The following is a 26,621-nucleotide window of genomic DNA, read 5'->3' as shown; positions in this document are numbered from 1 at the left end:
GCCCTTCGGCCCATCGTATCCACGCCAGTCATCAAGCCCTTGTCTACTCTAATCCTTTTTTCCAGCATTTGGCCTGTAGCATTGTATGCTATGGCGTTTCAAGTATTCATCTAAATACTTAAATGTTGTGAGGGTTCCCTCCTTTACCACCCTTTCAGGCAGTGAGTTCCAGATACCCACTGGATGAAAAAAGTTTTCCTCAAATCCCCTCTAAACCTCCTCTCCCTTACCTTAAATCTAAGCCCCCTGGTTATTGACCCCTCCACTAAGGGGAAAAGTTTCTATCTATGCCCCTCATAATTTTGTACACCCCAGTCAGGTCCTCCTTCAGCCTTCTCTACTCTAAGGAAAACAAACTCAGCCTATCTAGCCTCCCTTCATAGCTGAAACGCTCCAGCCCAGGCAACACCCTGGTGAATCTCCTATGAACCCTCTCCAGTGCAATCACATCCTTCCTATAGTGTGGCAATCAGAACTGCACACAGTACTCCAGATGTGGCCTAACGTTTTATGCATCTCCATCATAACCTCCCTGCTCTTGTATTCAATGCCTTGAATAATAAAGGCAAGTATCTCATATGTCTTCTTAACCACCTTATCTATCTGTCCTGTTGCTTTCAAGGATTTATGGAGACGCATACCAAGGTCCATCTGATCCTCTGTACTTCCTAGGATCCTACCATTCGTTGTGTATTCCCTTGCCTTGTTAGTCCTCCCAAAATGCATCACCTCACACTTTTCAGGATTAAATTCCATTGGTCACTGTTCTGCCCATCTGACCAGCCCGCCTATATAGTCCTATAGTCTAAGGCTTTCCTCCTCGCTATTTAACACATCACCAATTTTCATGTCATCAGTGAACTTACTGATCATACCTCCTACATTCAGACTTCCTTCTTTAAAGGACATGAACGAATCATAGAACCATAGAAAAGTAACAGTGCAGAAAGAGGCCATTCAGTCCATCGTGTCTGTGCTGGACCTTGTCCGTAGCCTTGTAGGTTACAGCACTTTAGATGCAAATCCAGGTACCTTTCGAATGAGTTGAGCCTTTCAGCCGCAACCACAAACTTAGGCAGTGAATTTCAGATGCTTACAACCCTCTGGGTGAAAAGGTTTTTCCTCATGCCCCCTCTAATCCTTCTACCAATTACCTTAAATCTATGCCCCCTGGTAGTTGACCCCTCAGATAGAAGAAACAAGTCTTTCCTGTTTACCCTATCTAGGCCCCTCATAATTTTGTACACCTCAATTAGGTCACCCCTTAGCCTCCTCTGTTCTAAGGAAAACAACTCTAGCCTCTCCAATCTCTCTTTTTAATGACAATCTGGTAGTTACGTGGTTACCATTACTGCTACTAGCTTCCTATTGCAGATTTATTTGTTTATTTAATTGAATTTAAATTCCCTGCTGTCATAGTTAAGGATTAAACTCATGTCTCTTGTATCGTTAGTCTAAACCTCTGGATTACTAGTCCAGTAACATAACAACTATTCTACTGTACCCCCTTTTTGGAATAGCCAGCTCCCTACTTTCATCCCTTATCATCTGGAGGTCCAGTTGTGGCTGAGGCAAGGTTCCTCAAGTGTCGACAGGTATTCTGCACCTCCATCATGCAGCCATTCTCCACACAAGCGCAGTTAGCATTAATTAACAAACTAAGCCACTATTGAGGGTCGCACAGCTGAGTCTGAATCTGTTCTCACCTGATGTCCACGCATTATTACAGGTTCAAAGACTAGTGTTTCTAGTGTAATGTCTTTATTGAACTGAATGTCACATGGGTCCACCCAGCCCTGTGCCTCATGGCAGAGGTCACATGACTAGAGCAAACCAGGACATGTAATAATGATTGCATTTCAAAACTTAAACATGCATTATCCAGCAGAGACTTCTGGGTAGCGATCAGGAATCTTGATTGATTTCACCTCTTCCTTACTCTGGGCCATAAGAGTTAACTGGCCCTATTATTTTCCTGGCCAAGTCCAGCTAGTACTGTGCAAACCAGAGATCGAACTTGGAACCTTTTACTAAATCTACCCATGAGATGATTGAGGAAGCATTCATCACACTTTAACATACAGGGTCAGTTGATCACCAAAATTGAATGAAGTTTTAAAGTTTGTAATTCCAAATGAATCAGTTCAGATGTTTAAGGGAAAGCAAGTGGCAGTGAGAGCTCATCTGTCTTTCCAGAAGCAGCTTTAATATCAATAGGACAATATCATCCCAAAGTTTTGTCACAATCAGATCATATTTAAAATCAAATAAAAGATACATTGGTAAACTTCTCATGTGTTCGTCGATTCACTGAATAGATTATTTTCCCACTACAGCGCAGTTAAGGATTTTTCACTTCAGTATAACTTCACCTAATTAGACTTTACATATGGACAATTTCCCCGTTGATCTCCTTTAAATCACAAGGAGGCTCTGCACTATGTCAGTGGAGTGTTCATTCAAAGGGAAACTGTCTGCAATAGCTCACTAATACAATTAAAATTGATAACTTAATCCAACCAGGAACAGCTGCAATATCTGATTCACTAAAGTTTGATGGAAACCTGAGAAACCATTTGAAATTATTGAAGAAAAAAGTGTTGACAAACACACAGCTGCTTCCTAAGAAGGCGGTTTTCCACAACGGTGCAGGTTCTGATCATAGAAATTCTTAATTTATTAACCCTTAGTTTTTTCTGGAACAAATAGACTCTGCTGGTTGGCAATGAGATGACTCATCCATTGGCAACCATTCCAATTTTGACTTGGGCCTAACTTTGTGACTTCAATAAGGTGATCATTCAACCTTCAGGTCTCAGCTTTAAACTGGCTGAAATAAACACACACACACATGAACATTCAAACTTGTTCAGTTGACTGAAAGTTGCTTTGAAATGCGCAATGGGATCCAAAGATAAGAAGTAAAGAAAGTCCCAGGCCTGAATTTTCAGGTGATGGGGTCTTGCCTCCTGTCATCCAAAGAGTTGGCGGGAAACACATCCCTGCTGAATCCGACAGCCCCACAGCGAATTTATGCTCCAATGAGCGTTGATTGGCGGCAGGTGGGATGTCCGCCCCTCACTCGGGAGGAAGTCCCGCCTTAGAGTGCTGCCAGCCAATCTGATTAGATGTCACTTCTCGAGTCCCTGCAACGACAGCACTGCAGTAGACAGAAGAGAAACTGCACCGAGTGTGAGACTAAGGCCGGAGTCGGCTGCTTCTGTTAGCAGCAGGTGTCATGGAGGCTGTGAGCAGACAATGTGGCAAGAAGGCCAAAAATTGGTTTTATGGCGTCGTGAAACCAGTTAGCAATTGTCCGCTTTGCCCATCAATGGCAGGCTGCATTTCCCGCCATCCAACATCACGTACTTAATTTTAATGCATTTGCATCTCATCATTGTGGCAGCTTGCCAGAATCGTGCCCCCCACTTCAAATTTACCTCACATGTTGCCATGACTTCAGAATGGCGTGAATTATGCCTGCCTTTAAAAGGCATGCATCTGGCAAGCTGAACTTTAAGAGGAGTTTGGAGGTGAATGCACACAAACTTGAGCAGCGTTCATGAGGATCGCCCGAAGGGCACTAAGAAGAGGTGCTGCGTGTTCTGGTGGGGCACAGGCAAATTACTTCTTTCTGGCTGTCTTTCAGTGCAGTACCGAGGCAAAGGCTCTAGTGTGGGTGGGGCCGGGGGCAGGGCAAGGCAGTGCAGACTGAAGGAAGAACACAAGCACATGCTGGGGTGCAGGTAGGGTGACGGAAGCGGCCACACACTTGGAAAAGCTTGTCAAAAGTGAGCATTCTTCCGCAGCTGAGGCCATTCAGCAGCAGCTCCATTGACATATTTGGAGTCAGGCCTCTGAAGCATTTCTGCAACTCAAAAGCATGTAAGTGCCTACAAATGCTCCAGAACTTTTCGCCTCTCAGGTGCTGACTGTAAATTAATGTGTGTTTTAGGATGCTGCAGAATAATTTGACGACTTGGCAAGTTGTAGAACCCCCTTGCAAAAGGTGGCCATGGCACAGACACTGATGGAGGCACTCACAGCCCCTTACAATGTTATTTGGACCAGTATCCCTCATGGTTCAAGCTAACAGAGCAGCCTTGCAGTGTGAGTTAGGGGAATGCCTGTGCCTGAGCTGAGAGCACAGCATGAAGTCCATTGGCTGAAGCTGTCACCAATTGGTCAAGTGGAGTGGGGTGGAGGTGGGTGGGGTTTCAGATAGCCATGAAGCGCACTTCACACTGGGCATCCAAGTGGTGGCCAACACTCTCAAGCATGCATGGAGGCCTTGAAATTTAACCAAAAGAAGTCCTTATCACACATATGCTAACCCACGTGTCTCTTTCTCTCTTTGATCCTGCAGGAGGAAAACATCAGGATCATGGCGCCTGGTGATCTAGCAGTATGTCTCATGGCTTACAGGGAGAAGAGAAGATGGAGACAAGTGCGATGGAGGCACCTGGCTTGCCAATGGGAGGAACACTACCCTCAAACGAAGGGGCAGCAGGGCCTCCTGCACACATAGCTGAAGATCCACAGTGAGCCGTCGTTCCTAGGCACCTTGTCAGACCCAGGGTCTACAGACGGTGCTTATCATTCCTATAGATGACTGAGAATGAGTGTTACCGAATACTACGCATGTCTAGGGAACTGTTCGGTCACATATGCCAACTGCTGCAAGATTTGGTGCCATGGGGACATGAAGGGCATCCAGTGCTAGTGGCCGTGAAAGTGACCACGTGCTCAATTTCTACACTAGTGGCTCCTTACGGGGTTCCACAGGTGACATGTGCAGGATCTTGCAAGCCTCCACCCGTAAGTGCACCCAGGGAGATCAAGGACGCCTTCTTCACAAAGGCACACAACTTGGTGCACTTTGACTGGGATCAGGCATGCTTCACACCCAGTCTTTCCTCAGGATTGGGCTCCATTGAAAACAAACATGCAAAAACTCTTCATATATTTGATTTTGCTTTTATAACATGATATTGGTTACCTATTTTCTCCTGTATAATTAACAATTATAAATATAAGACCTCAAATGACATCAGGGCTTACCAAAATATCTCTTAAGTGCCTGGAGTATAGGTACCTTAAAAAGACTAGCCTTTCACTCTGTAATCTTTAAAATAGGAAATTTCCACATTGTAAATGCTTCGACTACTCTCTGAAGTGATTCACTAGAGTGATCATTTGTGCACTTTTCAATTCAAAAATTCCAGTGAAATAAACAGCGAAATTATAGTGATTTATTTAAATGTCACCAGCCATGTTATTACAATAATCTAATGTAATCTTATATAAATCCTATATCAAACTAAACACTTAAAGCACAATTTATTTTTTTAAAATAATTTCCTTTTTTACCTGCTTTCTTTCTTATTTCTTTCCTCCTACATTACAACAATAACTACACCTCAAAAGCACTTCATTATCTCTAAGGTGTTTCAGGGTGACCTGAGGTCATGAAATGCGCTATATAAATAGAAACCTTACTTTATTTCATGTCTCCTGCTTCTAACTGTAATTTACCTTTTTCTTCCTACTTTCGTTCAATTTTTTCTGAAAAAGAAATTGGGCCCTGAATTTTACGCTCCCCCTTTTTAGGGCAGGGTTTGGGGATGTGTGAAATTGCGGGGACAGGATTCCCTCTGGGTTCCCGCCTGCCCCTACTTCACAGTGATTTTACAGGGGTGGTCAAGGCCTCAGAAGGGAAGCCTCAATTTTTAGGCTGGTGGGATCATTGCATGTGCCACCAATTTTCCCCTTTCCTCCCCTTAGGACATTGACTCGTGTACAGATCCAATGGTGCTAGCAGTTCAATAGTGCCATGCCCTAATGGCCATTCTTCATTCATGAACTTAGACAACGAATGTAGTCAGAATATTTTCTCTTAATCTAGATATGTAGCAACTTCATTTTCAGCAACTGGGGAAAGTCATGCACAAGTACAAGCTATATAACTTACATCTATATAGCTCACATTAACATAGTCAGAACTGGAGTCTCCCAGCAATGGATGTAACTTGACCCGATGACAATCATCTGTAACACAGTATTTTTAAGAGCTCATTAGAATACAGAGTGTTAATAGTTTGAAATGGACATAATAGAACTCATACAGATGAGCATGTCTGTGTAAATGTCTGTAGAGAGGATATTCATTATCCATTCTTTAGAAACAAGTGAACGTCTCCCCACTAGAAAATACATGTGTCCTTTTACATTCCGTGCTTTGTAGAGCTCAAAATTCAATCCTGGTGAATAAATATTGTAATGTTTTTGCCAGGAACACAGCTATTGATCAATAATTTTATTGTTTAAAATGAGAACTTTGCAATCCCATGCTCCTCAGTCCGTTTAATCATTTAGTGTTGAAAAAATTCTCAACAAAATATTCATTTTGTGGAAACGTGACAAGACTTATAAACACACTGCTTTCGCTGGAACAATGATGGAATGGCATCAACTGGATTTAGTGTTGTGACCATTAACAGAATGCTTCTGGCAAGGCTCATGTGACCTCCTAGTTGGGCAAAGTACTAGAGGATTACTAATACCCCCAGGGAACCCCAAGTCAACAGGAATCAGGGTTTTTCGAGGATAAGAGAAAAAGGAGAAAACTGGAACAAAAAAAAACTTTACAGGTTGACCATTTGAAAGAAAATTAGGGGAGAAAAAAACAGGAGCTCATTCCCATAAAACCGGGGGCCAGTTCATGACCTTATCAAGAACTTTTCATTTAATTGTTATACATCAGGACTTCAAAACGATGGAAATGAATGAGGTATGCTATAGTGCACTGGAAGTCTATAGCTGGGATTTTATGTTACAATGTGATGTATAGAAGATTTTGATATGATGAAAATATGTTAAATTTGTTTCAGCAAACTGCAATTTCATGCCTGGATTTGAATTACTCTGGGATTGAGTTTACATTCACTTGTGTTGCGGACCGTGATGGGAGAAGTGCACAGTTAATTCTAGCCACACTTCTCCACAGGTCGCAACAATAGTTTAAATGTTTAATTCACTCACAAAAATGGGGAATTGTTTACCTTTGATACTGCTGTACCCAACATAAAAAGTCTTTAACCAGGCTTCTTACAATAAACACAAAATAACTGATTTATTATAAAACAAAATTCTTTTTTAAAACAAGTTGCAGAGCTGGTTAACATGCAATTTATATGTGGTAATGTAATGATTTTCACCTTTTAAAAAATAAATCCCTACACCCATACAGACAAACACAACACAATACAAGACGAACAAGGTCTCTTTAGAGGCTGGAGTAAGGTAATGGGCAGAATCGTCCGTGCCCTCTGGCGTCAGGCATGCTTGGCGGTATGAGCAGACAATATGGTGAGAAAGCCAAAAATCAGTTTCACTACGTCATGAAACCAGGTTGTGATCATCCGCTCGGCCCATCGATGGTGGGCTTCATTTCCCATCATCGTACGTCAGGAATCTCATTGTAATACGTCTGCATAAGGCGAGTCCGCCGGAATCATCCCAGCTGCCCCTGCTGGATCGTCTGCCCACATCAGCCAATGTGTTTCACAACAGCATATATAAGGCATGCACTTGGCGGGCTGCACTTTGACGGGAACTCAGAGGCGAGTACACAGTAACGTTGTGCATCGCGCATGTGGGTCGCCTGTTGGACTTCAAGGTTGGGGTGTGTTGGAGGCATAGGGGCGAGGGCTGCCCTGTGGTTGAGGCACTTTGGAAGCGGTGGGGGGAAGAGCTGCTCTGCGGTTGAAGGTAGTGCACAAGCACGTGTGTGTTGGGGGAGGGGTGAGGGAAGCGGCCACGCATTAGGGAAACCTTGTATAAAGTGACAATTCCTCTGCAGCTGAGATAGTTTAGATGCAGCCACACTGACATGTGTGGAGTCAGCCCTCTAGCGAATCTGACCGCTCAAGAAACTCAGAGGCATGAAAGTGCCACCAAGTGCTCCAGAACTTTTCACCCCTTGGGCACAGACTGCAAACTAATGAGCATGTTAGTGGACAGCAGGATAGTTGGACGACTGGGCACCTTGTACAATCTCCTTACTAAAACTGGTGTGGAACAGTCACTGGTGGAGGTCCTCACAGCCCCCTGAAATGTCATCATCCCAGTCTGGACCAGTCTCCCCCATGGTTCAAGCTAACATTGCAGCCTTGTAGTGTGGGTTAGGAGAATGCCTGTGCCTGAGCTGAGAACACAACATGCAGTCCAATGGGCAAGACTGCCCCCAAACAATCAGGTGGAGTGGGCGGAGGCGGTTGGGATTTCGGGCAGCATGCGGTGCACTAAACTCTGGCCATCCAAGTAGTGGCCAGCACTTTATGAGATGCGTTAAAGGGTCTTCAGACTTAACCAAGAAAGCTTCTTAGTATACCCAGGCTAACCCAGAAGGAAAAAACAGTAAAAACTGGGAATTAAGATACAAACTGGGAAATATGAATACTGGTTCGAATAATTTTTTCCTTCTGGGAACCCACACGTATGTCTCTGTCATCCTGCAGGAGGAGTACATCAGGAGCTTGGAGTCTGGTAAACTAGCTGTATGCCTTGTAGCGTACAGTGAGTGGAGACGATGGAGAAGAGAGGGACGGAGGCGCCTGGCTGTGCAGAGGCTCCTGCACACGCTGTTGAAGGGCCACAGCGAGCCATCGTTAGTCAGCGCCTGGCTGAACCTAGGGTCTGTAGATGCCGTCTTTCATTCCTGCAGATAATAAACAACCAATGTTGCCAAAGTCTGCGCATGTCTAGGGAACTGGTTGGTCACCTTTGCTAGCTACTGCAGGATTTGATGCCACGAGGCATGGAGGGCATCCACTGCCAGTGTCTGTGAAAGTGACCATGGTGCTCAATTTTTATGCCAGCGGCTCCTTTCAGGGCTCCACAGGTGACCTCTGTGGGATATCACAGCCTCCATTCAAAAATGCATCCATGAGGTCATGGATGCCATCTTCGCGAGGGCACACAACTTTGTGCATTTTGCCTGGGACCAAGAGATCCAGGATGCAAAAGCAATTGGATTTGCCCAGATCTCAGGTTTCCCACAGGTGCAGGGTGCAATCGATTGCACTTACGTGGCACTCGTACCTCTGTCGCAACAAGGGGTCAACTATGTCAACCGCAAGGGCTTTCATTTGCTGAATGTGCAGCTGGCATGCGACCATTTTCAAATGCGTTTCACTACGAAATGTACAGGAAAAACATATAAAACATAGATATAAAAATTCAAATGTGTACTCATCCATTCTTACTCACTCCTTATACAGGATCTCTGTATAGGTTCTGATCTTTCTGATTTCTGATATATTATTTTAATAAAAATTATATTCTGGATAACACATCAGTAATTATATTATCTTTCCAAGTGTTAGTGTAAATCAATGCATCAATAGATCATAGGAACATTAGTTATAACTTGATTCATTAGTCTTTGGAAAGTGGCTGGAGTATTATTTAGCCTGAAAGGCATCACTCGGCATTGGTATAGCCCGTTTGGTGTGACAAAAGCCGATATCTCCCTAGCTCACGATGTTTAAGGCACATGCCAGTATCCTTTCAAAAAATCTATCTTAGTGAGGAACACAGCACTGCCAACCCTGTCAATACAATCTTCTAAATGAGGGACTGGGTAAGAGTCTGTTTTTGTTGCTGCATTAACCTTTCTGTAATCTACACAGAATCTGGCACCAACACTACAGGAGAACTCCAACTGCTTTGACTTGGTTCAATTAAGTGATTTTTCAACATATGCTGGATTTCTGCTTTCACCTGAGCCTGTTTCTCCAGGCTTAAACGATAAGGGTGCTGTTTGATAGAAGATTTCCCTATATCCACATTAAGTGTGGCTAAAGTTGTACACCTAGATTCCTTTAAATTTTGTGAGTAACCTCACTCGGGGAAGAATTTTTAGCTCGGTGGGTGGGCGCGTGCCTGACCCAAACGAATGTGAAATGATGTGTGATGACGTCTGCCAAGCGTGCCGACGTCAACGTGTAGTTGCACGATAGTTCGGTCGGCGGACGTGCATCAGAGCTGGCAGTACGCCTGCCAACAATTAAAAGACCTATTAAGGCCATTAAGTAATCAATTATCCTGAATTTTTCATTGCCCATTCAACCTAACAGTTGACAGGCAGACGAAAATGCCAATCGGTCTTTGCATTTTTTTTGGAACCTCATTCACGAGCAGGATGAGATTTCCAAAAGCAGATACAAATTAAATAAAAATTTTAATATTTAATTAAAAACATGTCCCTGATCATGTGACAGAGTCACATGAGGGGACATGTTTTATTAATTTTTTCTGCTGTTTAATAATGTTTTCAATAGATTCTTCATCTTCCTGAGGCAGCTCTGTGCCTCAGGGAGATCTTTCAGCGCTCTTTAGTGCGCATCGGTGAAGTACACGCTGGGCCTGCTTGCCCTCCTTCCCCCTTTGCCTGCACAGGCAGCGCTCAGTGCTGCCACTCATGTATCATGCTGGGCAGGTCTTAACTGGCCCACCAGCATGAAATCACGGTGCGCTGTAAATCGTGGGCGGTGGTCGGCTTCCCAACTGTCCCCGCCCACCTGTGCCGACCCCGCATGCCAAGGGCAAAATTCTGCCCCAGATCTTCTCGCTGTCCTATCTCTAAGTATAAGAATATGGTGTCTAACTGTTCTAATATTTGAGAATTAGTTAACTGAATAGTCGGAGGTTCAGTTGATGAACTGTCTAAATCTCCATCTACCTCACTCTCACTATCTCCTTCTACCTCTCTTCTCCTTACTCCCTGACGTAGCTGCTTCTTCTTATCCTCCTCTGTACAATGGTATTGTTTCAACATATTAATGTGACACAGCTGATTCTTTTTCCTACGATCTGGGTGTCTATCAAATAATTTACTTTACCAATCATCTTAACTTTCTTGCTTGGGCCACTGAACTGTGCTTCCAGAGGATCCTCTAACACTAACACTTCATCCCCTGTTTGAAACGTTCAAGTCTCAGCTTTATTATCTGCCCATTCCTTCGTCTTTATTTGTGAAATTTTAAGGTGTTCTTGAGCCACTTTGCAGAATCCTGTGAGCCATTCCTGAACATGGGCATATAATCTAGCATACAGGATTTGTCTCTCTGTCCTTGATTAATTTCAGGGGACCTCTTATCTCATGTCCTTGAATTAATTCAAAAGGACTAAAACTAGATTCATAGGTGAATTTTGGGTGGCAAATCAAAGCAAATCCAGTCTCTGGTCCCAATCATCGGGATATTCATGATAATACGCTTTAATCATTGTTTTGAGAGTTTGATGGTACCTCGTTAAAGTTCCCTGTGTCTGTGGATGGTATGCAATGGACTTTAACTGTTTTATACCCAAACTACTCATTATGTTATGAAAATTTTAGACATAAAATTGGAACCTTGATCTGACTGAATCTTCAACTGTAATCCATATCTAGTGAGGAATTGGATTAACTTCTCTATCATGACCTTAGCTGCAATCGTTCACAAAGGGATGGCCTCTGGAAATCGAGTTGTCATATCCATAATAGTAAAAATATACTGGTGTCCCGCTTTCATTTTCAGTAATGGTCCCACACAGTCTACCAATACCCTACTAAATGGTTCCCCAGAAACTGCTATGGGAATTAAGGGTGCCAGTTTTATTGTAGGTTGTGGTTTCCCCACCACATGGCACGTTTTACAAAACTGCACTACATCTTTTTGAAGATCTGTTGGTTTATCCACGCCTGAGTCTTCCGTATCCCTACCTGTCCGGCCATAGGAAGTTCATGTGCTATCTGTAATATCACTTTAGGATATGTGGGCGGTACCACTATCTGATGAACAACCATCTACTTTGCGTCTGCAGGTCTGTCAGGAAGTCTCCACTTCCTCATCAGAATTCCTTGTTTAACATAACAACATTCTGGAACTTTCTCAGCTTCAGTTTCAGTTTGGGTTGATTGAGCTATTTTACTTAGCACCAGATCAGCTTGTTGGGCCTTGGAGAAAATTTACTAAACGTCTCCTCCAGATTGTCTAAATCTTTTTTAAAAAGTTTTGGCTAACCGAATATTTGTCTATGGTATCTTTTGGACTTCTGATAATGGACTTTGCTGAGCCATAGCTCGGGCCATCACAAAGGAAAAATTCCCAGAACCCTTTCCTATAACTGCTCTGTATTTTTAACCTCGCTTGGCTTTCCATAATTATGGGGGAAACTACTACCTTCGTTCCAGCTAAATCATTTCCCAAAGTAAGTCCACTCTGTCTACAGGTAACTTCTGGGCAACCCCTACCACCACCGGTCATGACATTAGGTCACACTCCAAGTACACCTGGTAAAAAGGTACGGTTATATGCTCCCCACCAATAACATTTATTAAACTTTGGCTTTTAATGTACTCTCTGGTGGAAAAGTTATGCCTTTCCCTATCAAAAGTGTTTGTGTGGCTCCATATCTCAATATAATTATAGATTTAGCTGTCTCATTCAAGGGATCAGAGGTTACTTTCCTTCTCGACAAAAATTCTTTATAACTCTCATGTACCTTAATCATCTCCCCTGAACTCACAGCAGTGTTCACACTCAAAGTCACAGCTGTAATTAATGCTACAACTTGATCTGTCGTGTTTTCAGTCGGGGCTCTTTTTTCTGAATCATCCTTATGTATCCCAAAAATCCCAGCAATTTGCTTAGGCCTTTGAATATCAATTCCACCCTCAGCACCTTCCTTTCCTGTCTGAGTATGAGTTCCCAGGGTGGTCCCAGCTGTCCCTTCTCTTCCCTGGCCACATTCCTTCCTTTCACCCTCCCTCTTTCTATCCTTCTCAGGTTTGTGGAGGTGATGGAAAAAGGGTTTGGATTTATGGACCAGCTCATAATCACTAGCCATCTCCACTGCCTATCTAGCTGTTGTAACCCTCTTGTCTTTGACATGGGTTCCAACTATTGGAGGAAATGAATTTTTAATTTTTCTTGGATGATTATTTCCCCAAGAGATACATTAGTGGTATGTACCTGTAATGTCCATATCCAATGGTCAAAATTACTTTGCTTTACCCCGTCAAATTCCATACAGGTCTTCCCAGGCTGTTTCCTTATGTTTTGAAACTTTTGCCTGTATGCCTCAGGGACAAACTCATATGCACCAAGAATAGCCTTCTTTATTGCAATGTTCTGTTTTCTTTTGGCCACTTCATTTGCCTAGCCACTTTCTCAAAAATAATAAAAAATATCTCCACACCCCTTTCCTCAAATTTTGGAAGGGCTTATAAAAATTTAAACATCTCCCTACTGGGCTCTGGGTTGGGTGCAGTCCTTCCATCATCAAAACTTTCCCCAACATCTAAGGCCTCTTTTTTTAATTCCAGCCTTCTAAGCTGGAATTCCCTTTCTTGTTCCTTTTCTCTTTCCTCTCTTGGAAATATTCTCTCTTGAGTTCAAATTCAAATTTTTTCATTTCTCTTTCTTTTTCTTTCTATTTGAGTTTTTTCATCTCCCTTTCTCTTTCTCAAGTTGCTTCATTTGCAACTGAATCCTATATAACTCTAGCTGTGATATGCCAATTTTGGGTGTCCCCTCTCTTAATTCTAAACACTGAGTAATTAGTTTAATCATATCATCCTTACGAGATCCTGCTTTTATTTCTACCTTTAATTTATCTGCTAGCTCTCTCAGTTTAACATTACTCAAGGATTTCAAATGATCTACTATTACGTCTCCTACTCCCAGAAAAGTCTTAGCAACTTCTAAAGCCATTTTATTTTACTAATGTATAAGAAACCTGGTATCTGTCATTTTATCCTTTTCCAATTAGTATTAATCCGCATCCAATAGAGGATAGAGTAAATAGGGAGAAACTATTTCCACTACTGGTGGTGGTGGTGGGGCGGTGGGTGGGTGGGGGGGGTGGTCAGTGGTCAGGAGGCACAGATTTAAGGTAATTAACAGAAGAACTATTGTAATGAAAGGATTTTTTTTTATGCAACAATTTGTTATGATCTGAAATTCACCACCTGAATGGTGGTGAAAGCAGGTTCAATAATAACTTTCAAAATGGAATTAGATAAATACTTGAAGGGAAAGAAATAACAGGGCAATGGGGAAAGAATAGGGAATGGGGTTAATTGGATAGCTCTACCAAAGAGCTGGCAAAAGCACAATGGGTAGTCAAATAGACTCTTTCCATGCTGTATCATTCAATGATCCTATTTCATCATTTCTGTGAGGGCCTCACTGATGGGGCATTAAGCAGCCTGTGAGGCTCTGTGAGGTCATTTTTTTGTTAAAAAGGAATGCTACCTGGGCCATTCTTTTCCACGGGATTTGACCAGATTTGTAGTTGGGACCTTTCTAGAAGCTGTTGTATTTTCTAGTGCATGTGGGTGCCAACATATGACATGAGAGGCCTTGTGACAGCTGGCCCTTTGCAAGTAAAGTGCCCTCTCACTGATCTTGTAAATTCCAAAAAATGTTGAAGGCACCAGCAGGTGTGATCCCAATGCAAATTGGCAGGATTTCTGTCTATGGAAACTTGGAGGTTAACACATTCAATAGTGCTTCAAATACATATTCTCTGCTCACTTACAGGAAATGATGTTTTCATGTCGACTTTTAGAACGGTTTTCTTTCTTCTTTGACATTTCCCGAGATGAAACTTGACCCTCAAAGAAGCTCTGGGGACAAAAATACCTAGTTAAAAGGCTACACAAGAGAACACACAACCTTTGTCTCTTTCTTTTGTTATCACTTCTTCACCTGATGACCCTGTCTCTTGAGGTGGAATTTTATGCCCTCCCCTGAGGTAAATCTGGAGGGATGGAGCACTTAACCAGGCAGTAGGGTAGGGGTTCCACTGACTTCCTACCTCTGCCCCATTCTGGGGTGGTATTCCCACTTAAGGACCTCATCTCACCACCACTGGCATCCAACCAGCAGCAGGCGAGGGGCGTGCCATGTGGGAAGCCTGAAAAGCAAACCCTATCAGAGTTGCTTGCGGGCTCCTGAGTGGGAGGTCCCTCGTTCAAAGGCACTCAGTGCCTGATCATGATGGGGAGGAAGGGGGCTGCTGAGAGACACCCTGCCTGCCCTTGTTGCTAGGGTTGCCAAGTCTCTTGGATTGCCCTGGAGTCTCCAGGAATTAATGTTTAATTTCCAGGACATTGCTGCAAGCAATTACAGGAGAATATTCATAGTGCTATTAAAAAGGTTGGATTTGTAAAATTTTCTTTGAAATCTTTTGTTTATTGGCTATAAAGCAGTTGGAGTTGGGAACAAAAAGCTGACTGACAGTCCAGATTTATTTAATTGGATAACAAAGTGCCTACTCATTATTCAATTAATCTGGGAAGATGGTGAGCTGCATGGCTGGTTATGTTGGCTAATCAATGCAGGAGTGTGGGCAGGGTGGTTGGAGATAGGAGGCCATGTGATGACACCTCCAAGAATATAGCTAAACAGAGTTGACAACCCTACTTGCTGCTGACCCTCCTTCTCTCCCCAACCTCTACAATCCCCATCCCGTCCTCACTCACCTTTAGCCTGGGGTCCCTCAGCGATCCTGGGCCTCTGGTGGGTACACTGCCAGCAGCTGCCACTGGCACTACCTACAATGCACAGCTGCTGTTCTCTGATTAGTTGGCAGCTTTTTTGGGGCAGGATTTCTGCCTCCCACTGGCCAATTAAATGTCTTATTCGCAAAGGCGGCGACATGGAGCTCTTTTTGTCATGTGACATCTTTTGGTTATCTCCATCTATCACTGGCCCTCTATCCAGCTCTACCTGTTCACCCCCCTCCCCACCCCCCCCCACCCCCCACCTTTAAACCAGCTTATATTTCACCTCTCTTCTATTTTTACTTAGTTCTGTTGAAGAGTCATACGGACTCGAAACGTTAACTGTGTTCCTCTCCGCAGATGCTGCCAGACCTGCTGAGTTTTTCCAGGTATTTTTATTTTTGACATGGGGCTCTTGTTGGTTCTCCAGCCAGTAGGTGGGAACCCCACTGACTACATTAAATACTACCCTTGCTGTGGGTACAATTCCAGAGCAATGATACCCCTCTTTTACCTGAGCCAAGTGGCCTTTATTCTTGTTTGCACTCACACACTGTCAGCAAGCTACTTAATCACAAAGGTGTCACAGCTGAACCTTATTCTGGTCTTGCCTGATGTGAAATATGGAACTCTCTTCCCAAAAAGCAGATGAGGCTGAAAACGTCAAAACTTGAGATTTAAAGATTTTTGTTATGTAAAAGCTATTAAGTGATAAGGTTAAGATAGCAGATCTGAGGAGATGAATGGGTTACTCTACTTTTGCTTCTAGGCTGTAATGATTCCCCTGAATGATGCCTATACCCACTCAGTCATCAAGGAAGCTATCCTTACACAGTAAATCATTTTGGACAATCATAGATAAAGTCATAACATTTTTTGAAGCTTGCCAACAATATTGCAAGAGGAACAATTAGTGTCCTACAAAGCACATTCAAATCCAGTGATTATTTTTTCTAAAATGTTTTAATTATATTCTCAAAGCTGAATGGTGGCCTGCCATTCTTGCTCACGCAGATCAGAAAGTGTTGATCTAATAATTTCCCCACGCCCAGCACCCCGATAGTTGCCTTTGAGACTAAACAACAGTAATTTTTCCTGATTGTCAAGGAGTTCCAAACGGAGCAAAAAGACATGCAACACTCTTAGAAATCTTACTTTTGCATATAGGGCTGAGAGAACTTATCGAAAAGCATTTGCAAACCAAATGTACATGTTGAGAATTGAATGCACAGATGTGAATTTTCCACTGCAAACAGGAAATGATTGGTCAGTTAGGCTGAGGGAGCAGCAAAGATCATAAAATTGTTAAACATTTCAACATATTAAAATGGGATTATAGTGTCAAAAATGAATTCATATGTACACAACTTACACGCAGTGTACATTTAATTCAAAGTTGCTTAATTCCAGCTATATAAAAATTAAAGTTTTAGCACAGAATTCCTACTTTGTGCCATTTTGTAGCTGAATTAATATTGGATAATTTATTTTATAACCATAAAATTGACTTTGAATAATCATGAGTAGACTATGTATAATAAAACACAAATGTATCTATAACAGGACACTGTGCTTATTAGAATGCCTACAACTAAATTATAGATGTGAAACTGGTCAATTATCTACCGATAGTCAGTGTTTTATTGTAAAGAAATGACAAGAACTACATTAGATTTTCATGCTGCTGGCTTGTCTCAATAGCATGTAACCTCCCAGTATAATTGTGCAGCCTCGTTGTTCCCAGATGAAATGGGCAGCCTCAGTTTAGTGGGCAAACTAGTTTACTGGCATTAAATAGGTAACATCACTTACAACAGTTACAAGGGTGAGAAATGAGGGAAATAAATATCTCCCTGGTATAGTAGAGACAGGGAGATGACAACACGGGAATAGGAGTAGACCATTCAGCCCCTTGAACCTGTACCACCATTCAGTCAGATCATGATTGATCCACCTTGGTTCTGTAGCCCTCAATACATTTGTATAACAAAACCTCAATTTTGAAATTTACAACCAACATAACCCCAACAGCTTTTTGGGTTAAGAGTTCCAAATTTCCACTACCTTTTGTTTGAAGAAAAGGTTTCTTGGTTCCTGACATCATCCGTGAACTGCCTAGTTCTAATTTTAAGGATATGCCCCTCCCATCATTGCTTCCCCTTCCCAACACCTCATTTCCATGCTGCAAGCAGAGGAAATAGTTTACATCTACCTTTTAAATCTTTAGTCATCTTAAACACCTCAAGTAGACTTTGCTCAAGGGAATACAAGCTTAGTCTATGCAAGCTCTCCTTGACCTAGGTTATTTTATCAGAAATCAGCTGAGGCAGGCTGTCTGGGTGAGTGGGGAGAAATATACTCACCTCCTGGCTGTGCTGTATCTGACATGGAAGCCCTTGGTCACTTCTGGATATCTGCAATGAGTAAATGTTCCCTATCCCCTAGACTAACTTTCCTAACTTTGGTGAACCCAAAATTCAGAAAAGAGAATGCTGGCTGAATTAATTTCCCCTGTCAGTGGTCACAAATCCAGCTCCAGATTTTATCTCTGTGATATATTATCAGTCTCTTTTTGGAGTAAGACTGAAAACAGACAACCAGAAAAGCATCTTGGGGCCATCACAAAATCAATCCAACAATTCCTATCAAAATCAAGGAGATTTTGTTTAATTCCTTTGAATGGAAACATTTAGTTCAGTGCAATAGATTTGTCCCAAGACGTTTGAAACAATCTTTGGACGCAACATGGAAACACAAGCTGGTTGATACTCTCCAAAATCCTCACCTCATACTCTTGCTTGAAGCCATAGCCCTCTGCTGTCTTCATTTGGTTAATGTGCTGTAGGAGGTCAGCTACTCGGACTGCAGGGTGCAGCTGGCCAGTCTGGTAAGGAGAGCCAGCTCGACCACGAGGGCTCAGAGAGGAGCTTCCTAACAAGCTGCTTGATTCATTCATCATATTGTGCTGTTCATCTGTTGGGGAGTTTGGCGGGTTTGGAGAGAAAGAAAAGGGAAGAAATCAGAACTGTAAACAGCTTAAGGAAGCAAAAGCTCACAAAACGAGCACGCATCACATGAGGCAGCCTTGACTCAGTGATAGCACTCTCACTTTAGAGTCCGAAGTTCAGGGGGTTAAAGTGAACTGCATAACATTTTGGCTCTTTGTGACAAGGTTGTTAATAAGAATATTTTTAAAACGCATTTGTAATTTTCTACACATTGCAAAGAGAAAATATTTTCTCCCAGTGTGCCTTAACTTTTCTCAAATTTTACTGAACAATTATGTAAAGGGAGCTGAACTGCATCTAGCCCATATGGTGTCATATCTGGTCAGATTGGATGATTTTCATCAATGATGATGTCCCTTAGTATGAATCGTTTACCAAAAAAATTGTAATTTCAAAAGTTACTTATTGTTGCAGTGCTCCTTCCTTAAGATCGATGGAAAATTATCTCACTACTTATATTCCATTTCCTTTAAAGGACATTGATTGAATGTGGTCTCTTAAATGTAACAGTACTGAAATACCAGGACTGAGAAAGGGCAGCTTAGGACAGATGTTGCGGAGCATTTCTTTACGCAGAGGATGATCAAAAGTTAGAATGGATTGTCTGGGAGGGTGATTGAGGGTGTTAGACTCATCTTAGGCGCAGCTTGATTCTATAACGGGAAAACAGTAAGTTCGTTCTGGAAGAATGAGATCGGCTCAGTTTTGAAAGTTTCAATTAAGAAGGGGAAAAAATTATTGACATGTCCACTCATGTGCCACTATCACATAAGCTGGGGCATGTCAATTTCTTTTATTTAAACATTTTATAAAAATTTTAATACCCTCATGAAATCTCATCCCGCTTGTGGATGAGGTTTCATGTTTTTTCAGAAGCTGCCAGGGCTCCCGGCCTGCCAGCCAACCTTAAGGTTGGATGGGCAGATCCATCAATCATGTTAATTACTTTTTTAATTCTGTCATTGACCATCATGCCTATCTACTTCCACTGCCTTCTGCACGAATATCTAGAGGTTCTCCTGTGGGTACTCTCCTACTCCTCTATTTTCTACTTCCTACACAAGGACTCCAGTGCAGCGTATGGAAACCTTGGAACCTGCTCCCTCCATGATTTTACCATGTTTTACAGGTCACATTCACTTTCTACATGGCTGCTAGCGTCTGCTCCAGGCACAACGCATCTGCCCTTTAAGAGGCACACACTAGCTTTAAACAGTGCTAGAAAGTTATGATTTTGGGCTCCCTGCTAATGCTTGCAGACAATTAACAGTGAAATTAGTGCTAGCTGCACTCAGCAGTCATTCAAATGAGCAGGCAGCATGAGAGTTGGCATGCTGCCTAAATTGACTGGATACAGGTTAATCGTGCATTGGAATCCTTGCACCCATTTTTGGCGACTTTCCAATTTAGCCCCCATAATATTTAATATGGACTGTTTCCAAGCAAGTATCTGAAACTTTACCAAGATCAATCAAGTATTTCAGAATGAATGGTGATTAAGAACCGTACTCTTTAGCTAAAGGCTACTGTCATTCATGAAGAGAGACATCAGAGTGCAAGGAAGATATTTTTCAAAAAATATTTGGTAGATATAAAAAGGGATGTCCATTAGTAAGAGAGAGGTTGAAAGAATTTATAATAGATGTTACCCTTCTGAGACGGCTTACATCTGGTGCTGCAGTTGTATGTCCCAATGAAAGAAGTCTCAAGTTTCTCGTCCTCCTGCAGGGTGCTCTGGTCAGTGAAGCTCCTGTCCATGGCATTCATCATGTGAGTTCTATCATGGCGGGAGCTTTTCACAGTCTTTTTAATTCGGGTGGGTTTCCTATTAGAATACAGGTAAATCAGTCAGCGCAATGTAGCTTTAAAATATGCAACTCTTTCTACAAGTCAGAATGCAGTGAAGAATAAAGGGCATGACTAAAGGCACCACCAAATAAGTTTATTTTACAATCAATGCAGATTATCAAGGGTTCAAAAAGGTAGTAAGAGAGAATACAGGCACAGGGGAAAATGCACCAAGGGCTGAATTTTACGGGCCCCGACGGGTGTGTTTACCACTGGGGAGCACTTAAAATGGGGTGGGCGCCCAATACCTCCATAATATGTGGTGGGGGAGACATGCGCCGAATTTGGCAGCCTGCCTGCCATGTTTAAATGAGCAATTAAGAGTCAATTAGGCTCGTTATCAAGCCAGTTGACCCTGATAATACGCTGGCCATGCCACAAAATGTTTGGCATGGGCAGCAGGGTGGGAGCGGGAAGCCAGATCTTTCACATCAAGTTGTTAAAGGGTGGGAAGGAAGTGTGGGGTGGGGTCGCTCTTCAGGGCTGTCTCTTGACGATCGCAGAGCAGACATTCCTTCCTACCCACCTCCACTACCTCTGCCACTACTGGCCCTCTCCCTGATGTACCCAAACCCTCCCAGCCCAAGACCATGGACTTACCCGCTCCAGGGATCCAAGGCCTTAGGGTCCTCTCTTTATTGGCAGTCCCAGCAGCAGCCACCGGCACCTTCCTGGCATTGCCAGGGCTGATGGAGCAGCTTATCAGGTTGGCCAGCAGCTCCAGAAGACGGAACTTCTGCCCAAACGAGAGGCAGAAGTCCTACTCGGCCCTCATTAATCAGCACTTTATGGCTGCGCGGAGAGTTGGCGTGGAACATGCCAAAATAGTTTCAGGGGACGTGCCGTCTGCCCCCCCACGTGTTATTAAGCACCATAACTTTCAACCCAAGCTGGACGATAAGTGTTCTCATGACCAAGGGTAAATGTCATGATGTTGAATACAATCCACCATTCCATTATTAGTTTTGTGCATTTTACAAATTAAAACTAATCTACTTATTTTAGTGTGCTCGCATTTTCATCGACTTTAAGGGAATCAACTTTTAGGGATGCAGTTTGTTTATCCCTCTTTGGCTCCCAAAGGAATGGCAACAAACTCACTCCGCGCTTGGAACATAACCTTCCTGCAAAACAGAACCAGTACAGATTACAGGTTACGGCCTTCAGTTCTGTGTAGTCTCTATGGTTACAAACCCAACTACAGCATTTTTTTTTTATTCGTTGGATGTGGGCGTCACTGACTAGGCCAGCATTTATTGCCCATACCGAATTGTCCTTGTTCAGAGGGCATTTCAGAGTCAACCACATTGCTGTGTGTCACAGAAGCAGGATTGGAAATAAAAGTGCTGCATGAGACAACAATGACTTGCTTTTATCTTAGTACTTCAGCACACTCCTGACTTGTGCCTTGTAGATGGGTGGCTTTGGGGATTCAGGAGGTGAGTTACTCACCACAGGATTCCTAGCGTCTCACCTGCTCTTGTAGACACAGTATTTATACAGCTAGTCCAGTTCAATTACTGGTCAATGGTAGCCCCCAGGATTTTGATAGTGGGGGACTAAGCGATGGTAATGCAACTAAATGTTGAAGGGCAATGGTTAGATTCTCTCTTATTGGAGACTGTCATTGCCTGGCACTGTGTGGCGTGAATGTTACTTGCCACTTATCAGCCCAAGCCTGGATTTGTCTGGGTCCTGCTGCATTTGGACATGGACTGCTTCAGTATCTGAGGAATAGCACTGAACATTGTGCAATCATCAGTGAACATCCCCATTTCTTACCTTATGATGGAAGGAAGGTTATTGATGAAGCAACTGAAGATGGTTGGGCCTAGGACACTACCTTGAGGAATTTCTGCAGTGATGTCCTGGAACTGGCATGATTGACCTCCAACAACCTCAACTGTCTTCCTTTGTGCTAGGTATGACTCCAACCAACAGAGAATGTTCCCCGATTCCCATTGGCTCCAGTTTTGCTAGGGCTCCTTGATGCCACACATGGTCAACTACTGCCTTAATGTCAAGGGCAGTCACTCTCACCTCACCTCTGGAATTCAGCTCTTTTGTCCAAGGCTGTAGTGAGGTCAGGAGCTGAGTGATCCTGACAGAACCCAAACTGAGCATCAGTGAGCAGATTATTGCTAAGCAAGTGCAACTTGATAGCACTGTTGATGACCCCCTTCTATCACTTTACTAATAATTGGAAGTAGACTGATGGGGCAGTAATTGCCTGGGTTGGATTTGTCCTTTTTGTGCACAGGATATACGTGGGCAGTTTTTCACATTGCCAGGTAGATGCCAGTGTTGTAGTTGTAATGGAACAGCTTGGCTAGGGGTGCAGCAAGTTCTGGAGCACAAGTCTTCAGTACTATTGCTGGAATCTGGTCAGGGCCCAAAGACTTTGTGACACCCAGTGCCTTCAGCCATTTCTTGATATCAAGTGGAGTGAATTGAACTGGCTGAACACCGGCATTGGTGATGCTGGGGACCTCCGGAGGAGGCCGAGATGGATCACCCACTCGGCACTTCTGGCTGAAGATTGCTGCCAATGCTTCAGCTTTATCTTTTGCACTGACGTGCCGGGTTCCTCCATCATTGAGAATGGGGACATTTGTGGCGCCTCCTCCTCCTCCAGTGAGTTGTTTAATTGTCCACTACCATTAACGACTTGATGTGGCTGGACTACAGAGATTAGATTTGATCCGTTGGTTTTGGAATCACTTAGCTCTGTCTGTCGCTTACTGCTTATGCTGTTTGGCATGCCAGTAGTCCTGAGTTGTAGCTTCACCAGGTTGACACCTCATTTTTAAGTATGCCTGGTGCTGCTCCTGGCATACCATCCTGTACTCTTCATTGAACCAGGGTTGATCCCCTGGCTTGGTGGCGTTGGTAGAGTGAGGTATATGCCAAACCATGAGGTTACATATTGTGGATGAGTCAATTCTGCTGCTGCTGATGGCCCACAGCACCTCATGGATGCCCAGCCTTGAGTTGCTAGGTCTGTTCGAAATCTGACCTATTTAGCATGGTGGTAGTGCAACACAACACGATGGAGGGTATTCGCGATGTTGTCATGAAAGTATAATAATTCTCATAATATTATTGTGATTTATTGTAAAAGTAGAGTAATAGTGGAGTTTGGATAGTTTGTGTGTGTGTGTGATTGAGAGAGAGAGAGAAGGAGTGAGAGATTGTGATTTAATTGAATTGGAGACAGTTGGTCTGGAGGCTTTGGTTCATCAAAGGAAGCTAGGTTTAAAATGCTAAATACGTAAACATGGCTGAAATCTTAGAATGTAAGGTGTGAGGAGAATTTGTGTTTTTAGATAAATCAGGGCAGTTTGAATTTCAAAGAGATGGTAGGACGTTTATACCTACCCAGAGCAGTGTGTTTATTTTTCTCAAAGGTTACCGACAATATTAGCACTATGAAAAGATTTATGTTATAAGAAAAGTAAAGTTCTAAAGACATATGGGAACAATGAAATTTAGATTAAAAGGAAGAAACATGTATAAAGGAGAATGAGGCTATGTGTCAGGGAAAGCATTGAAAGATCTCCCAGAAGTGTGAGAAGCCTCCAGCATTTGTGCATTAAACCTGCTGTCTACAGAAGCTGAGGCTGGGAAAAACCACTTTGAATTCAGTGTTGACTTGCTGTTAAAATCTATTTTTTTTTATTGTTGCCTAACTGGGGGTGTAAGTGGAAGCCAGATTAATTAGGGGATTTTAGGAGTTATTATAGTAGTAATTTGCAGACCTATGTATGTGCTTGAAATCTTTTCTTTGTTAATAAATGTTTAATTTAGTTTTCTAAAAAATCTTTGAAATCTTGGTGGACTTATTATTTCTGGGGCAGAAGTTTTCTGTTGGCGTGCGAGGGGCGGGACCTGCATGCCGACACATAATATGACGCGAGGTGATGTCGAGCACGTGTCCCGACATCACCGTGCGCCATCAGGATATTTCGTTGCACAACTGCCATTAATTAACAGGCCACTTAAGGCCCTTGAAGCGCCAAGTGACCTGGATTTTATGGCGCCCGTGTGATCTTTGGCTTGTTGCACGGGCACAATGGCAGGCGAGTATTTGAAATTTGCATGAAGCTCTTCCACAGGTGGGAGAAGAGGGCTTAGTGGGTTTGCGAATCCAGACATTTAAAAGTTACTGCTCAGAAATTAATGAAACTTGCCTGTGTGAGGTGGAAAAGTTGCAAACGCACAGCAGCTACTTGGACTGAACTCATAGCCTTCAGGTCAGCACTTTTCAGTGAGGATTTGTTTTGGGGCCTGTAGGTTTCAGGAAGCCTCCCTGAGCCTGGGGTTGGGAGGTGATCTCTCCACTGGAGACACCTCGTCTGAAGAGGAAGGGAGGGTTAGAAGGGGGAGGAGGCCAGGAGTGCACATTCAGTCTGCAGAGGAACCACCTTTGGGAGGACAGGCGCAGGCACAAGGGGTGCAGTGCCAAGAGGTAGCCAAGGTGCAAGAGGCCGCAGAAGATGACACTATCCTGCTGCCAGGGTTTACAGAAGGTGAAACAGTTACCTTAATATGTCTGAAGTGCAATGCCAAAGGAGGCTCTGTCTGTCAAGGGAGACAGTCAATATCTGTCAGGTGATTGGTCCAGAGATCTCAGCTAACTATGTGGGTGGACACCCCATGCCAGTGGCTCTAAAGGTCAGCTGCCCTCAATTTCTATGCCTCCGGGTCTTTCCAGGGGTCAGTGGGTGATCTTTGTAGTGTCTCGCAATCAGCTGTCCACTTGTGTCAAGCAGGTCACAAGTGCGCTGTTCAGGTGTGCATTGACCTTCATCCACTACCGCTGGGGCGAGGCCAACCAGACGGGGCAAGCCAGAGGCTTCGCAGCGATTGCTGGCTTCCCCCACGCACAGAATGCAATCGACTGCACACGTGTGGCCATCAAGGCGCCAGCAGGTGAGCCCGGTGCCTTCGCCAACAGGAAGGGCTTCCACTCCATGAACGTGCAGATAGTGTGTGATCACAAGCTGCAGATCCTGCAAGTCTGCACAAGGTACCCAGGCAGCTCCCACGTTGCCTACATCCTCAGACACTCCCAGGTGCCAGGGCTTTTCAGTGCTCCAATCCGGCTGGATGGATGGCTGCTGGGTGACAAGGGCTATCCCCTCAGAAGGTGGTTCATGATGCCATTCCGCCATCCAAGAACAGAAGCTGAGTGGCAGTATAATCGAAGTTACACCTCCACAAGGGCTGTGATGGAGAGAGCAATCGGGCTTCTCAAAATGTGCTTCAGATGCCTGGACCGCTCAGGGGGTGCACTCCAGTACCCCCCAAATTGAACGTCGCTGATAGTGGTTGCATGTTGTGCTCTCCATAATCTTGTGCTGCAAAGGGGGGACGCTGTGGACGAAGAAGATGTAGACAGAGTGGCTGCGGCTGAACATGACGAGTCCAGCAGCGAGTCTGAGGATGAGAACGCACAGGGAAATGATGAGGGGGCACACGTTGTCCCGGGCTTACTCCGGGGAGGCAGGGACACCCGGGACGCTCTAATCCAAGGAACCTTTAGCTAGCACAGAACATATGGATCTCCGACACAAGCCTGGCCTGTAGCCTCCATTCTGGAGACCTTAGTGCAAAATCTGCCAGGACAGGAGCATTGACAACAGGCCCAGTCAATAAATGTAAATGGTGCACAAATCACTGATCAAATCTCAGGAATCCATGTACCTGCCCAAGTAAAGTGGCATCCCCAGCCATTTTAAATGACATAAATTTAACGCTGTAACAAAAGTCTCTTGACATAACATAAATCAAATGGTGTTGCACTTCACACACAATCAGAAGGAACTCATAAGGGGGCCAACAAAAAACCACCAGTGATGATCCTGGGCTCTGCCTAAGATGCCTTCATTTTACGTCTGCGGGTGCTACATCTTCGTGGTGCCCCCGCGCTGGTACTGGCATCTGAGACAGCCTGCTCACTCTGCTGTCCTGTTGAACTCCATGACCTTGGCGGACATCCTCTGTCCCGTCGAGCCTGTGCTGGCCCCGCCTGGGAGGGAGCTGCCAGCGCCGCAGCTGGCATCTCCCCAGTTGTTGCAGCCTCATTGGGTGTCGCGGTCACTGGCAGAGGGGCGGAGGAGCTGCTGCCCTCATCCGGAGCATCCAGAAAGGCGCTAGCAGAGATGACAGGCAACTGCTCTGCTGACATGAAGTCTGTTCGGCCCTCC

General features: G+C 43.8%; 1 protein-coding gene across 7 annotated transcripts in view; it reads right to left on the bottom strand.

Annotated features, from left to right (window-relative positions):
- Nucleotides 1-26,621, bottom strand: part of ptprub (protein tyrosine phosphatase receptor type Ub) — an 818,938-nt gene that overhangs the window by 76,818 nt on the left and 715,499 nt on the right. For 4 of the 7 annotated variants that reach the window (XM_041212606.1, XM_041212611.1, XM_041212608.1 and 1 more), the window contains 4 exons: nucleotides 20,214-20,389; nucleotides 18,342-18,529; nucleotides 14,590-14,677; nucleotides 5,972-6,048 (listed from right to left, as the gene is read on the bottom strand). In XM_041212606.1, coding sequence (XP_041068540.1) covers nucleotides 5,972-6,048; nucleotides 14,590-14,677; nucleotides 18,342-18,529; nucleotides 20,214-20,389 — 529 coding nt within the window. The remainder of the gene's footprint in view (nucleotides 1-5,971; nucleotides 6,049-14,589; nucleotides 14,678-18,341; nucleotides 18,530-20,213; nucleotides 20,390-26,621) is intronic. The other 3 variants (XM_041212609.1, XM_041212610.1, XM_041212612.1) reach the window with 1 other exon arrangement.

Source organism: Carcharodon carcharias, chromosome 19 (assembly GCF_017639515.1).
Source record: "Carcharodon carcharias isolate sCarCar2 chromosome 19, sCarCar2.pri, whole genome shotgun sequence".
Classification (NCBI taxonomy): Eukaryota; Metazoa; Chordata; class Chondrichthyes; order Lamniformes; family Lamnidae; genus Carcharodon; species Carcharodon carcharias.
This window is presented reverse-complemented; position numbering and strand designations above follow the sequence as displayed.